The 14,674-nt window shown below is 30.7% G+C and overlaps 1 protein-coding gene across 8 annotated transcripts in view; it reads left to right on the top strand.

Moving 5' to 3' along the window:
- LOC143045855 (transcription factor 7-like 2) overlaps window positions 1-5,641 on the top strand; it is a 54,703-nt gene extending 49,062 nt beyond the window's left edge. For 6 of the 8 annotated variants that reach the window (XM_076218656.1, XM_076218655.1, XM_076218660.1 and 3 more), the window contains one exon: window positions 1,385-5,641. In XM_076218656.1, coding sequence (XP_076074771.1) covers window positions 1,385-1,757 — 373 coding nt within the window. In that variant the 3' untranslated portion in view covers window positions 1,758-5,641. The remainder of the gene's footprint in view (window positions 1-1,384) is intronic. The other 2 variants (XM_076218662.1, XM_076218661.1) reach the window with 2 other exon arrangements.
- The last annotated feature ends 9,033 nt before the right edge of the window (window positions 5,642-14,674 follow it).

Here is a 14,674-nt window from a genome sequence, read left to right as displayed (position 1 = left end):
CTTGAGCTATACAGAAGTAATAAAGTTGTAAAAGAAAATTTTGCATGAAACAAAAACAAAGTGATCTTACAGTGTAAAATTTATTTCAGATTGTAATATATATATATATATAGATTTAATTACAGGCTTTGTTTTACTACTTTACTTACATACGCCATCTTTGAAGTTTTTGTGATATGCTACTGATCTTGCTCTTTTTACTTGGCTTAACCTGAGTCTTGTTTGTCCAAATGTCATACTCATATTTTATCATATGCTGGAAATGGTCAATTATAGGCTTTTTGATGTTGATAACAATAATGAGTCTACCTGAAATTATTATATTGTATTACTTTGAATAACTTCAAATAAAGTTAAAAGGCTAAACGCTAAACGGTATATATATATTGATGACCTAAAAAAAAATGGTGTCTGCTTACTGTTCACTATTCAAACATTTTAATAGTTGTCAAAAACTATCATTAAAATTATAGCGTGATTACAGAATAGGCACAACTCAGGAATAGGGTTGCATAAATACAGTCTCTCCCTTCCTATATTCAAGTTTTCAAGTGACAATTTTACTAAAAATACAATAGATCCTCTGTTTAAGCTAAGAAGCCTTGATGGCCAATAAGTAGATAGCTGCTAAGCATCTTTCTTTACGCACTGGACTATAAAATCAAGCTGGAAACGAAATATCACAATTTCAATAGTCCTAAATCAAAGGATTAAGATATAGTAGTTATAATGGCATATTAGAATATAAACAGTAGAATGCTAGTTCATTTTATACTTTTAATCTCGTTGCATCATTTTAAATGCAAGATATTATTTTGTACAACAGATAGCCAGAGTAATAGTCCTGCTTATTAGTTCATCTTTCACCTATTATCAGCTTTATACACCTGAACCTAGCCTATATAGTATATGCTTTGTCGGGCTAGATTTTAGCTTAAGCTATATATTGTAATATGTAGTTAATTATACTATATGTATATTTATATATATATGTAGAAATGCTTTTCTTTGATTATAACAAGTTTCAGAATAAATATTTAATTAAAAATAATACAAGCCATCTACAAATCTACAACTCGCTACATTTTAATTCATTATATAATACAAGATTAATGTTTTTGTTTTGGATAAAATTTTCTCTAATAATTGCATGATATTTAAGATTTTAACTACATAAATTTGTTTTTGTAAAAAAAAAATTTCCTGCAAATTGTTGGAATTTTTTGAGTTAACAAAATGAAGAAAAAAAAGTCAACCAAGGGGGAAAAAGAGCATCAGGTTGAATTACTACCATGTTATGTTGGACATACATGTAATTAGATTGAAGATAAAATTTGAGTCATATGTAAGCTATGGTTGATAACATTTTGTATTCTGATTTCAGACGGAAGAAGAAATGTATAAGGTATTTGATGGGTGATGAAGGAGGAGAAACAGATGGAGATGAGGGCCACATTAGTGACAGCAATCGTACTGGATCATTGCATGACAGTGATTCAATGACTGGTAGTCCCATGCATTCGGTTACGAGTGACGATGCCTTTTCTACACCATCCAAGTCTTTCTACCGACATTCTCCTTCGCCTTTAGGTGTAGGAAATTCGGACCTTGACTTTACGTTAAAAAGCGATCATACTCATATTGACATTGAATCAGGGGAGATTGATGTGTGTTCACAAGATAATGACTTGAATATGACACTCACATCAAGTCCGCTGAAATCCTCGCCATATCGTAATCACATACCGGTCACATAAAGGGATCAATCTTCATTCACCTATTTGTACATAATATAGACAGTGATTCTGTACAGCATAATAATGATCTCCAATTTCACCTCATTAGTTGTGATCAAAAGTACACAAAATATGTATGGGATGTGTTCAGTAGTTTATCATCGGGTTGGTGTGCGCCAAAGGACGCTTTGCCAACATTTCTTGTGCCGTCTGTGATGTCAACAAATATCTTCATTTGTACCTCAAATCTGTTTTGGCAATTAGTATACCTCTATTTAAGAGGTTTAATCTACTGGTTATTACTAACAAAATGGCATTTTGCCCGAGAAAAATTTTGTTGTAATTTACTTTCAAAATTTGTTTTCAATTCCAATACATTTTTGTCTCAAAAAAGGAATACAGGAGCACCTCTTTAACCTTGATTGGCTTAATAGCTTTTATTTAAATTTTAGAATCAAAATTTTAATTTGGAGGATGAATAATAAAAAAATATCTGTTGCAAATTTGGTTATTCAGTTGATAACTGAGTAGAATAAAAAAATCAATCTATAAATTTAACAATTCTGGTCATTTAAATGAAGGTGTCAGTTGTGTTCTCCACTTCATGCCATTTTTATAGAAATTTGGTTGTATTACAAATATTTTATGTTTTGAAAACAAATTATTCTTGTTATGTAATGTTAACTTGGAGAATTAATTGTGTTTGAAAATTTGTATTTTAGTATTGATTTTTTTATGATGAAATCTACAATTGGGATATTTTACTTATCACATTTTCATTGTTTTTGTTTTTTAATGTCCAGTGTTATGTTTGAAGAAAAGTTTATATGAATATAGAATATAGAGTTTATATAATATTTCATCCGGTTAAAAACAAAAAGTTACGAGTGACCAGCTTTGTACTCTTATTATGATCTTACTCTTCAAAGTATTTTTGAAAGGCAAATTTTAAAATTAAGATTCTTTTTAAATAATGAATTTTATTTTTAAATATTAGAATGATAATTATTATTGTACTGCCTTATAAAGTCAAAAATCTTAATTGGTTGTATAGAATTTTCAGTCTAAATAAACTGGTCAAATATTGTTGTTATATAAATTAGGAGATACTGGACTACACAAGAATTGCAATGTGGTATAAGCTGCCCATTTATAATTGGTGCAAATTTTTTACATTTATTTTAAGGGATCTAAGATCATTGATATATATTTATTTGTAAAGAGCTTTTGTGTGTGTATTTTGTCTCACAATACAGATATATATTTGTAAACTAGTCCTGCCTTAGTGAAAATTCAATTTAAATAATTGAATGTTTTTTTTCTTCCGCTTTAAGGTTAATAATTTCTGACATTGTGCCAAACCATTTTGCAAAAGCACTTTAATTTAGTGATGATATACAACTAAAACAAATATTATTATTTCAATTAAAATGAAGTTGAATAATCTTTGATGCATCCATCATAGTCTGGCCGTTTTATATACCATCCGCGCATCCTTTTAGGTTACAAAGCCCTTTTGATATTGTGAACTTTATTTTCTCCTTGAGTGTTATGGCCTGTTTAAGCTAAAATTTAAGCAAGTTATATGCCCATGAGTAATTTCCCACAACTTTTGATTTGATGCCTTCTACAATATTTCATTTTATTTATGGAACAATTAAATACACCTATGATGCACTCCTGGCAGAATTTTTAAGGCTTTGTTGTCATTAGCCCTTACCATACTTGAATGGACAAGGTATTATTTATACTGACAATTTCTTTGATAACATTCCATCTTCTGATTACTTCCCTTTGTTTGTACAAATTATAGATGTATTGTGATTCAGATCATAGTGTATAAATGTGAATCAGTGTGTGATTCTGATGTGTGCATGTGTATGATGAAATAAGAAGTATGAAGATGATTGATGTAATATTTTGCTCCTACATTTATAAATGATGTTTTCTAGAATATAGATTTATTTTTGGTCAGTTCTCCATCAAATGGTCACATACTGTTAGGATGTAGACGTAACAGTATAGTAGCTCATAATGTGCATGAATGTAAATTTTCAGAAAATATTGATGTGAATTGAGTATCATGTGCCTAATTATTATAATTAATTATCGTTGTTCAAATAATATTATTGAAGGAGATTAAATGTGGCTTTTTCTATTTATTTCCGATTTTAAAAATCTTTGTCAATGATTTCAACCGTATAATTTTCATTTTTTTTTTAAAATTTATTTAATAGACAAAAACCTTTCATTTTTATTCAAAAGTAGCATTAGAACAAAAATGGAGACTAATTTATTTTATCCATTTCAAAATTAAATTTTATTCCATGAAGTATATTACAAATATTTTACTAAATAATTGTTGCCTATGATTTTCTTTTTAATGTCAACAAAATTAAATTTAGCATTGTTTTTGTTTTTGTTGCATTTTTTTTTAGAGAACTTTATATTCAAACATTTTATTAAATAAGTAGTTATTACTTATTATTTTTTATTGTTCTACAAATCTACAAAACAATTGACGGACAATTAAGATCCCTCTGACGGAAGTTAGATAGATGTGTCATGTGTTAACTTACAAAATGGAGACATGTATGAGAACATTTTCAGCCATTGTTCATAATATTTATGTTTCACGCTTTATTGTGTATGTTCTTCATGTGTTATAGTGCTAATTTCAGGGATTCCTGATCAAATGTATAGCGTGCACTGCCAATACATTATTTATATCATGCTTTGTATTTATTTTATACACTGTAATATCATTTTCTTGCATCGTTAAGCAATTTTGAGCTTGTTTTCTGGGACTGCCTACTGATTGTATTTTTAATGAATATTTAATAATTATGTGAATTCATTTCAATTTAAATCTACTGTGTATTTATTTCCAAAGATGTAAAAATCTTACTTGATTTGAAACATTTCCTACTTTAATATATGATGTCATCTATTGTTACATGGATGTAAAAGATAAACTTTAATACAAACGGTACACATTAAAAATGGGAAAAGAAAAAACATTTATTAAAATAATTACGGAGAGTTCTGTAGTAAATAGAAGGTAATTATTCTGCTTCAAGTACCAATAAATGAGATAAAAATTTATAAAAAGTCAACAATGTTTCTACTCATTTAGTTTGCAGATAGGTATGTTGTATTATATCATATTTCTGTATGTATCTTATTGTTGCAAACAAATCAGATATAAAATTAAATTGAAATTAGAAGTGTAAATTTAGCCTATAATACTTAATCATGGATGCATTTCTATAAGCAATCATAAATGATAAATCTTTAAGGTTACATTATTTGTATATATTATTTACTATATTTAACCTCATTATTGGCTTCTAAGCATTTCAACCCTTAACTTTTTTGAAAGAGATTATTTCATTTTATAATCTTTAAGAAGTTATCTTGGAACTTTTTTTTGGAATAGCTATTTTTGTCAATGCAATGTTATCTGTATTTTCAAATTCTGATTAAGATAAAAATTGAAAATGGATAATTTGAAAAAAGGAATTGTGCATTTAAGTTCCAAATAACTTAATATTCTGTAATATTGATAAAAAGCAAACTGAAAACAATTATGTGAACTGTAACCCAGACTAAAAACACAACCCATGTATAGTAAGAAATCTTGCTTCATTCCCCACCTTGCAATTTTGTTTTGTTTATTCATGTTTTTTCCCCCATTAATATGTAAGTTGCACATTATTTGTGTACAAAATACACATGTTAATTTACAATGAATTTTAAGCGGGTCTTTATTTTCTTATGGTGCTTTATTTAGATTAATCAATGGCTGAAATGTTCTTTGACATGTCTCATGGACTATAATTTTACTGTGTATTTTCTATGTTACAGCATTCTTGTTTCTGTAATAAACCTCAGTTAAATACGTATTTTATAATTGTTTATTGCCTGAAAACAGAAGAAACATGTCCCTATTGTTAATATCCAGTTCTTCATTAAAGACAATTTCGGACCAGTATTCCATTTGAAGGCTAGAGAACTACAGGAAGTATTTTTTTTTTTTTTTTTGATCACCTGACCCTATTACTGTAAATTCAGAAATTAATGCGAGGTTTTTATTATTGCGAAAAATGCGACTGAGTTGTAAACGCAATAATTTAAACTCGCATTTTGAAATAATTTATATGAATTTAACAGGATTTTTCTCAAAATCGTAAAAATTTAAATCGCATTCAAGTCTAAAATGACAAATTCGCAATAATAAATGCACGCAATAATTTCTGAATTTACAGTATCAATTTGAGCTATTGCCTTCACTTGGCTTTGTCTCTGTGAACTTATGAAATAATCTTCACCTGAAACCACTATACACGTTTCTACCAAACTTGGAACTGAATGATCCTTACTCCTTAGGGTATTTAATGTAAAGTTAGTGGTTTTGTCTGGACTGGGAGACACAGGGATTTCAATCTGGCAGCAACAGCAAACTTTTTGTTTCAAGCTTGATATATTAGAAGGAAGAAGGGTGCTTCATACCTTGTATAAATAAATATCTTATGATTTGAAGTTTCTGTCTGTTTATTGTCTTCTACCTCATTTTCATGGTTCAGTCACTGCTCGTAAAAAGTGAAATACTCACTTAATGAGAAATAGGAAAACTATATTTAGTATATTATTGGATCCTTGCAATGTCTACTTGTTCATAAGGTAGATTTCTCCTGACCTTAACCTCATATCATGGACCAGTCATCAAGGTTAAAGTTACTTTGTCAAGTCTGTTTCTCCGATACTATTAGAATATGGCAACTATATTTGGTGTATGGAATGAATATAAGGTGTACATGTCTAACTGGCAGGTTTCATTTGACATTGACCTCAATTTCATGGTTCATGAGACTGTGTAATTTCTGTTGTTATTTTTTTTTTTATGCCCCCACTGTAGCGGAGGGGCCATTAAGTTTTACCCATGTCTTAACGTCCCAAAGTTGGTTCCTGTTCTCTAACTTTAGTTTGCCTCAATCAAATGTTATGAAACTTATACACTGCTTATTACTACCAGATACAGATGAATATAAAAAAAAGAAGATGTGGTATGATTGCAAATGAGACGACTCTCCACAAGAGACCAAAATTACACAGAAATTAACTACTATAGGTCACTGTACGGCCTTCAACAATGGGCAAAGCCCATACCACATAGTCAGCTATAAAAGGCCCCGAAATGACAATGTAAAACATTTCAAAGGAGAAAACTATTAACCACCTAATTTATGTAAAAATTGAATAAAAAACAAATATGATCAAGTTTGAATTTTGGGAGTGTCACTTTTATTATACGACCGCAAAAATTGAAAATTTTTTGGTCGTATAATGGTATGATGTTGGCGTCGTCGTCGTCGTCGTCCGAATACTTTTAGTTTTCGCACTCTAACTTTAGTAAATGTGAATAGAAATCTATGAAATTTAAACACAAGGTTTATGACCATAAAAGGAAGGTTGGGATTGATTTTGGAAGTTTTGGTCCCAACATTTTAGGAATTAGGGGCCAAAAAAGGGCCCAAATAAGAATTTTCTTAGTTTTCGCACTATAACTTTAGTTTAAGTAAATAGAAATCTATGAAATTTTGACACAAGGTTTATGACCACAAAAGGAAGGTTGCGATTGATTTTGGGAGTTTTGGTTTCAACAGTTTAGGAATTAGGGGCCAAAAAAGGGCCCAAATAAGCATTATTCTTGGTTTTCGCACAATAACTTTAGTATAAGTAAATAGAAATCAATGAAATTTAAACACAAGGTTTATGACCACAAAAGGAAGGTTTGGGATTGATTTTGGGAGTTGAGGTCCTAACAGTTTAGGAATTAGGGGCCAAAAATGGGCCCAAATAAGCATTTTTCTTGGTTTTCGCACCATAACTTTAGTATAAGTAAATAGAAATCTATGAAATTTAAACACAAGGTTTATGACCATAAAAGGAAGGTTGGGATTGATTTTGAAAGTTTTGGTCCCAACAGTTTAGGAATAAGGGGCCCAAAGGGTCCAAAATTAAACTTTGTTTGATTTCATCAAAAATTGAATAATTGGGGTTCCTTGATATGCCCAATCTAACTGTGTATGTAGATTCTTAATTTTTGGTCCCATTTTAAAATAGGTCTACATTAAGGGCATACGATACAGTTACAGGGAAGGTAATGACGTTGCTAACGTAAAATGTTATTTTCGCGACGTCAAACTATGACATATCGGGAAAAGATGCATTTTTCGACTGACTTTATCATTCAAACTGATTTAATTTGAAAACGAGTGCATGGACCCTATTTTTTAAAACAGCAATTTGTTTCATTTTGCAAGGAGATTATGTGACCCAAATTTTATAAAACTGTAAATAGCGCAATTTTTTTAATTTTGGTAAACATGCAGCAAAAAATGACGTTTATTCCTCTATTCATGAACATTTGATAAATATAGAGTTATTTCGGAATAAAAATTGCATAATTTTCAATGATACTTATAAAATACAGAAATTACCGATTATTTAACAAAAACCAATTTGTGTTTATCTTTTAAAGCAAAAAAGTTATGTCGTTCTTTCGTAAAAGAAAATACGGACACAAATCTGAATTTTGAGCAAATATACAAAATGTCGATCTCATTTTACTCAAAAAGTAGCACATGAAGGTATATTTTTTATGACATATTTGATTTAATCAGGTAAAAAATAGCCTATATGCAAATTTTCATCAACTTGTAAATACAGGTTCAAAACTGTATCGTATGCCCTTAAGGTCCAAAGGGTCCAAAATTAAACTTAGTTTGATTTTAACAAAAATTGAACCCTTGGGGTTCTTTGATATGCTGAATCTAAAAATGTACTTAGATTTTTGATTATTGGCCCAGTTTTCAAGTTGGTCCAAATCGGGGTCCAAAATTAAACTTTGTTTGATTTCATCAAAAATTGAATAATTGGGGTTCTTTGATATGCCAAATTTAACTGTGTATGTAGATTCTTAATTTTTGGTCCCGTTTTCAAATTGGTCTACCCGGTACATTAAAGTCCAAAGGGTCCAAAATTAAACTAAAGTTTCATTTTAACAAAAATTGAATTCTTGGGCTTCTTTGATATGCTGAATCTAAACATGTACTTAGATTTTTGATTATGGGCCTAGTTTTCAAGTTGGTCCAAATCAGGATCCAAAATTATTATATTAAGTATTGTGCAATAGCAAGAAATTTTCAATTGGACAGTATTCAGCAATAGCAAGAAATTTTCAATTGCACAGTATTGCGCAATAGCAAGAAATCTTCAATTGCACAGTATTGTCCAATAGCAAATATTTTCAATTGCACAGTATTGTGCAATAGCAAGAAATATCTAATTGCACAATATTGTGCAATAGCAAGAAATTTTCATATTTTCAATTGGAGTTATCTTTCTTTGTTCAGAATAGTAGTTGAATCAACTTAAATCATTGCTTTATACAATATACAATGTATATTCACTTTTACTACCAACTGATAAATTAAAACAATCTTTACCATTCAGTGATAACAAGCACTTTTTTTACATTTTAATATGTATTTAAATAAGTAGTTATTGTTGCAAACTCCATTAGAAATTTGAATTGAGAATTGAGATCAGTTTTGGAATAAGGATAAGGGGGATGTGAAAAAAAATTGGGGGGGGGGGGGGTTCAATTTTTTTCATTTCAGATTTCATAAATAAAAAGAAAATTTCTTCAAACATTTTTTTGAGAGGATTAATATTCAACAGCAAAGTGAATTGCTCAAAGGCAAAAAAAAATTTTAAGTTCATTAGACCACATTCATTCTGTGTCAGAAACCTATGCTGTGTCAACTATTTAATCACAATCCAAATTTAGAGCTGAATCCAGCTTGAATGTTGTGTCCATACTTGCCCCAACCGTTCAGGGTTCAACCTCTGCGGTCGTATAAAGCTGCGCCCTGCGGAGCATCTGGTTGTTCTAGAGTTTTGCTCTTTTACAAATGGAAAGATTGATGTATTATTTCCCTTATCTAACTTAAGTTTGCCATAACCAAATTTTATGAAACTTATACACAATTAATGCTTACTACTACAAAACTCAAGTACAAATTTGGGTAGCGTCACTTAACCGTTCTTATGTTATATCATTTTATAACTTTATATGATATGCAAGCAGGGGTATTATCTGTGTCCCATGGACACATTTCCCATTTATTCTTTGATACTTTAAACAAAAGGGCCATATATAATGTGTTTGGAATGATTGTTAGGTCTTCATGTCCATCTGGCAGGTTTCATTTGACCTTACCTTCTTTTTTCATTGTTCACTGGTCAATTATAAGTTTCCATGATTTTGTCAGTTTAGCAGATACTTTAAAGCAATAGGTCAACTATATTTGGTGTATGGTATGATTGTACAGTGATCATGTCTGTCTGACAGGGTTCATGACCTTGATCTCATTTTCATTTTTATTAGTAATTTCTGAGATTTTTTGGTTTGATCTGTTTCTTGAATACTATAAGCATTAGGACAACATAATTTGGTGTACTAAACAATTATCAGGTGTACATGTATGTCAGGCATTGGTCATATGATGGTGACCTCATTTTCGTAGAACATTGAACAGGCAATTATTTGAACTTGAAATTATTTTTAATTATGGAATTTGCCTAATTTCTTGTGCTGGAAATTTTTAATGAATTCCATGTTTATTCTGTATTATAATGTTCTGTGCTGCGCACAACACTTTCTATTACAAAGAAGATAGAACATTTTCTATAGACTGTACTGTGCCACGCACAACACTATTTATACAAAATTCACTGTGTGGAAAGTGTTATGCACCGCTCAAAAGATTTTAATGCAGAATAAACATGGAATTTTTCAAAAATTTTAAACACAAGAAATTATGCAAATTCCATAATTAAAAATAATTCCAAGTTCAAATAATAGCTTGTTATTGGTAATTTTATGTTTATGTGATTCATGCAGTAAAATCTTCATATTAACATGAATTCAATAGGTAGAACAGGCAATGCCTTTCCACTTTTTTGCACTCTTACTAGTTGTTTTAACAAGGAAATCGTAGCAAAATGATTTCTTTTTTGGTCCTTAGCTTGACATTGATAGGTTGTTACTACTGATAATTAAAAAACAAGATGTGGTATGGTTGCTAATGAGACAGCTCCTCACAAGAGACCAAAAAGACACAGAAATTAACAATTTTAGGTCACTGTAAATGAGCACAACTCATACCCCATAACCAGCTATAAAAGGCCCCAAATAACAAATGTAAAACAATTCAAATGAGAAAACCAACGGCCTATCTTAAGTACAAAAAAATTACAAAACCAGATATGTAATGGCAACAAACACCAACCACTGAATCACAAGCTCTGGACTTTGTGGACAGGAACATTCATACAGAATATGGTGGGATCCCAACTCTCCCCTCACTTGGGACAGTGGTGCAACAGTACAACATAAGAATGAACTATAAAAATCGGTTGAAAAGGGCTAAACTCATCAGATGAATATAAATAGAAATACATCCAACAAAAATACAGATTGGATGTGGATGGGTACTTGTACATGTATATCCAAACAACAAAAAGCCATTTAAAGTACCGATATGAGAGTGTCCTTTCTTAATGTATTAGGGACTTACTTCATGTTAGCGTTTTTTACTATTAGTTTGAAAATAAAATGATCATCAAGACAAAACCTACAAATAAGTCAAATGTCAGAAATTTTAGGTGACTCCCTATAGAAGTTATTGCCCTTAACAGACTATTTTCATCATTTTTGTCGAACCTGCGACTTTTGTCGTAGAAAGCTCGACATAGGGATAGTGATCCGGCGGCGGCTGCGGTGTTAGCTAATTTCTTAAAAGTTTTATATTTTAAAAGGTGGAAGACCTGGATGCTTTGTATATGGATGCCTCATGTTATGAAGTTTCTGTAAGTTCAATGTCCTTGACCTCATTTTCATGGTTCAGTGAAAACTTTTTTGTAATGTTAATTTCTCTCTTTATTATAAATAGTAGGATAACTATATTTGGTATGTGCATACCTTTATAGGTCCTCATGCCTGTCAGACAGTTTTGACTTCACCTTGACCTCATTTCATGGATCAGTGAACAAGGTTAAGTTTTGGTGATCAGGTCCATATCTCAGATACTATAAGCAATAGGTCTAGTATGGAAGGATTGTAAGGTGTACATGTCTAGCTGGCAAGTGTTATCTGACCTGGACCTCATTTTCACGGTTCAGTGGTCAAAGTTAAGTTTTTGAGTTTTGGTCTTTTTTTTCTAAAACTATATGCAAAAGGTCCACTATGTTTGATGTATAGAAATATTTTATGATCTATATGTCGGTCATGCAGGTTTTATTTGACCTTGACCCCATTTTCACGGTTCATTGCTCAGTGTTAAATTTGTGTTTTGGTCTGTCTTTCTTAAACTAAAAGCAATAGGTCAACTATATTTGTTGTATGGAAGAATTGTTAGTTGTACATGCCTGCCTGGCATGGTTCATCTGACCTTGACCTCATTTTCATGGTTCATTGGTCAATGTTTAGTTTTCTTGGTTAATTTTAAGTTTATGTGACAGTTGTAATAAAGCTTTATATTTAGGACTATCAACATAATATCAATAATTAATAAAGAAGGTGAGACATTTCAGCGTGTACATTTTTGTTTCCGGTTATTTTGGGATCTGTAATAGATAGAAACTTTGAATAGGATAATTGATTCACAAATATTATGAAAATAAGAAGATGTAATAATATGATTGCCATTGAGACAACTCTCCACAAGAGACCCAAATTACATAGAAGTTGACATCTATAGGTCTGTACAGCCTTCAACAATGTGCAACAATATATGACCAAATTTTTTAAAATTTTTGTGGTCGTATAAAAACATATCACTCAGTCGGCTATAAAACACATAATATGATAAATGTATCTCAAATGAGTCAAAAGTTAACAGTAACGGCCTGATTAAGGCACAAAACAATTAACGATAACAAATATGATATACAGCAACAAACTACAACCATTAAATAAAGGATATTTACAGAAGTGGTTGTCCTAATATTTTTTACAACAGTTTAAATTATCAGCAAAAAAGACATTTTTGTCATGAATTATATTCTATGTTTTGGAGTTAAGTGTGGCATCAATTTTCCTAACAAGTATACATTATTGTTTAGGTGCCAGCTGAAGCCTGATAATCTAACTGTGTTGATGGTTGCTCTGTAGTGCTGTTTTCTGTTCTTTGGCACAGTTGCTGTCTCTTTGACACTTCCAGGTTTCCATTCTAAATTCTATTCTGTTGGAGAATGGCCATATTTGAAGATCCACATAAATCCAGGCAAGTGACAATAGAACTGAGGACCCTGTATTCTTGCAGAATTGTTTTTTGTAAATAAATGAGGCATTGGTAAATGTACCACTGATTTCAGTACAGACATGCAAAAATAATGTGATAAAAAAATAATCTTGTGAAAACAATTATTTGTAAAAAAAAAAAGTTATCAGGTGCTACCAAAAATAATACCAAGTGAAAGTGAGAGGATCAATGCCATGGCTGAAAGAGAAATTAATAAAAGAATCATAGTGTGTGTTAACACTGAAGGGTTAATTTATCAGTGGAAAGTCAAATTAAATTTTGCATTGTATAAAGCAATGGTTGTAGTTGACTCAACTAAAATTCTGGACAAAAGAAGCTATCTCAAATTCTTCAAGATGACCACAACAAATCATTGATATTTCTAGAACAGATTCCTGCACCTTGTAAAAGCTATGTTATTTTCTAGACAAGTATAACATCATTTTGTGACTTGAATATCTGAGTGTTTATTTCATTAATAAATTTCTGGAAATGTTCATCAATGGGATTTATAGAATGTTATGATCAATATCGACGAACTTTGGAAGGTTTAGATATCAAGTTAGTACCATAGGGTTTTAAATGCATATCATGCAATCTTTACCCAAAAAAAGTCCAAAAAACAATTATCCAGATAAACTAAAGGTCCAGCTAAACCCCACCAAAAACTTGATAAACTTACATGCCTGTGTTCTTTACAATTGATTAAATACAGTACGTAAGATTTGCTACTAGAATGTTTTTGTCAAGTCTTTTTTTGCTTTTATTTAAATCCATTAATCCAGTGGTTGATTAGAATTTGTTTTTTTTCTTTATGCTAGGAGTTACAAATAATTGAGTTCATGTGGCATCTATAAAAACCCTGGGTCTTCTGATAATCAAGGATTTAAAATATTTTGCCCTTCAGAGATGGAAGCATTTTTAAATTGTCCAAATACTGGTGCAACCACCAACTTGAATATAAGGTACTTATTTGATAACCTTCAATTCTATATATCTCTATAAAGCACTGCTGTGTGTTAAATTGTCATGAATTATGGCCTACACATGGTCGAATCTCCATTTAGCCATGCCATAAATCATTCCTGATTTTTGTTTCTATAACCTATGAACTAAGAGTAGGGTTTTAAATCCTAGTAACTCAAACTGTTTTTTTTTTTCTTGGCCATTAAAACAAGAGTGTACAAGCTGAAATGGCATGCCTTCTTTACTAACCATTGACATTATGTCTATAGTCCTAAATATAAAGCTTTACTACAACTATCACATAAACTTAAAGTGATCCAAGAAAATGAGGTCAATGTCATATAAACCAAAAGAGAAATACATGTACACCTTACAATCATTCAATACACTAAATATGGTGATCTACTGCTTATAGTTTCTAAGAAATAGACTTAAATCAAGAAAACTAAACATTGACCAATGAACCATGAAAATGAGGTCAAGGTCAGATGAATCATGCTAGGAAGACTTGTACAGCTTACAATTCTTCCATACAACAATTAAAATTGACCTATTGCTTATCAAGTGAAAACTCACATGATAGGTGAGAGGTTCTTGCAA

Source organism: Mytilus galloprovincialis, chromosome 9 (genome assembly GCF_965363235.1).
Source record: "Mytilus galloprovincialis chromosome 9, xbMytGall1.hap1.1, whole genome shotgun sequence".
NCBI lineage: Eukaryota > Metazoa > Mollusca > Bivalvia > Mytilida > Mytilidae > Mytilus > Mytilus galloprovincialis.
The sequence above is the reverse complement of the archived record's forward strand: the minus strand, read 5'-3'. Positions and strand labels throughout refer to the sequence as shown.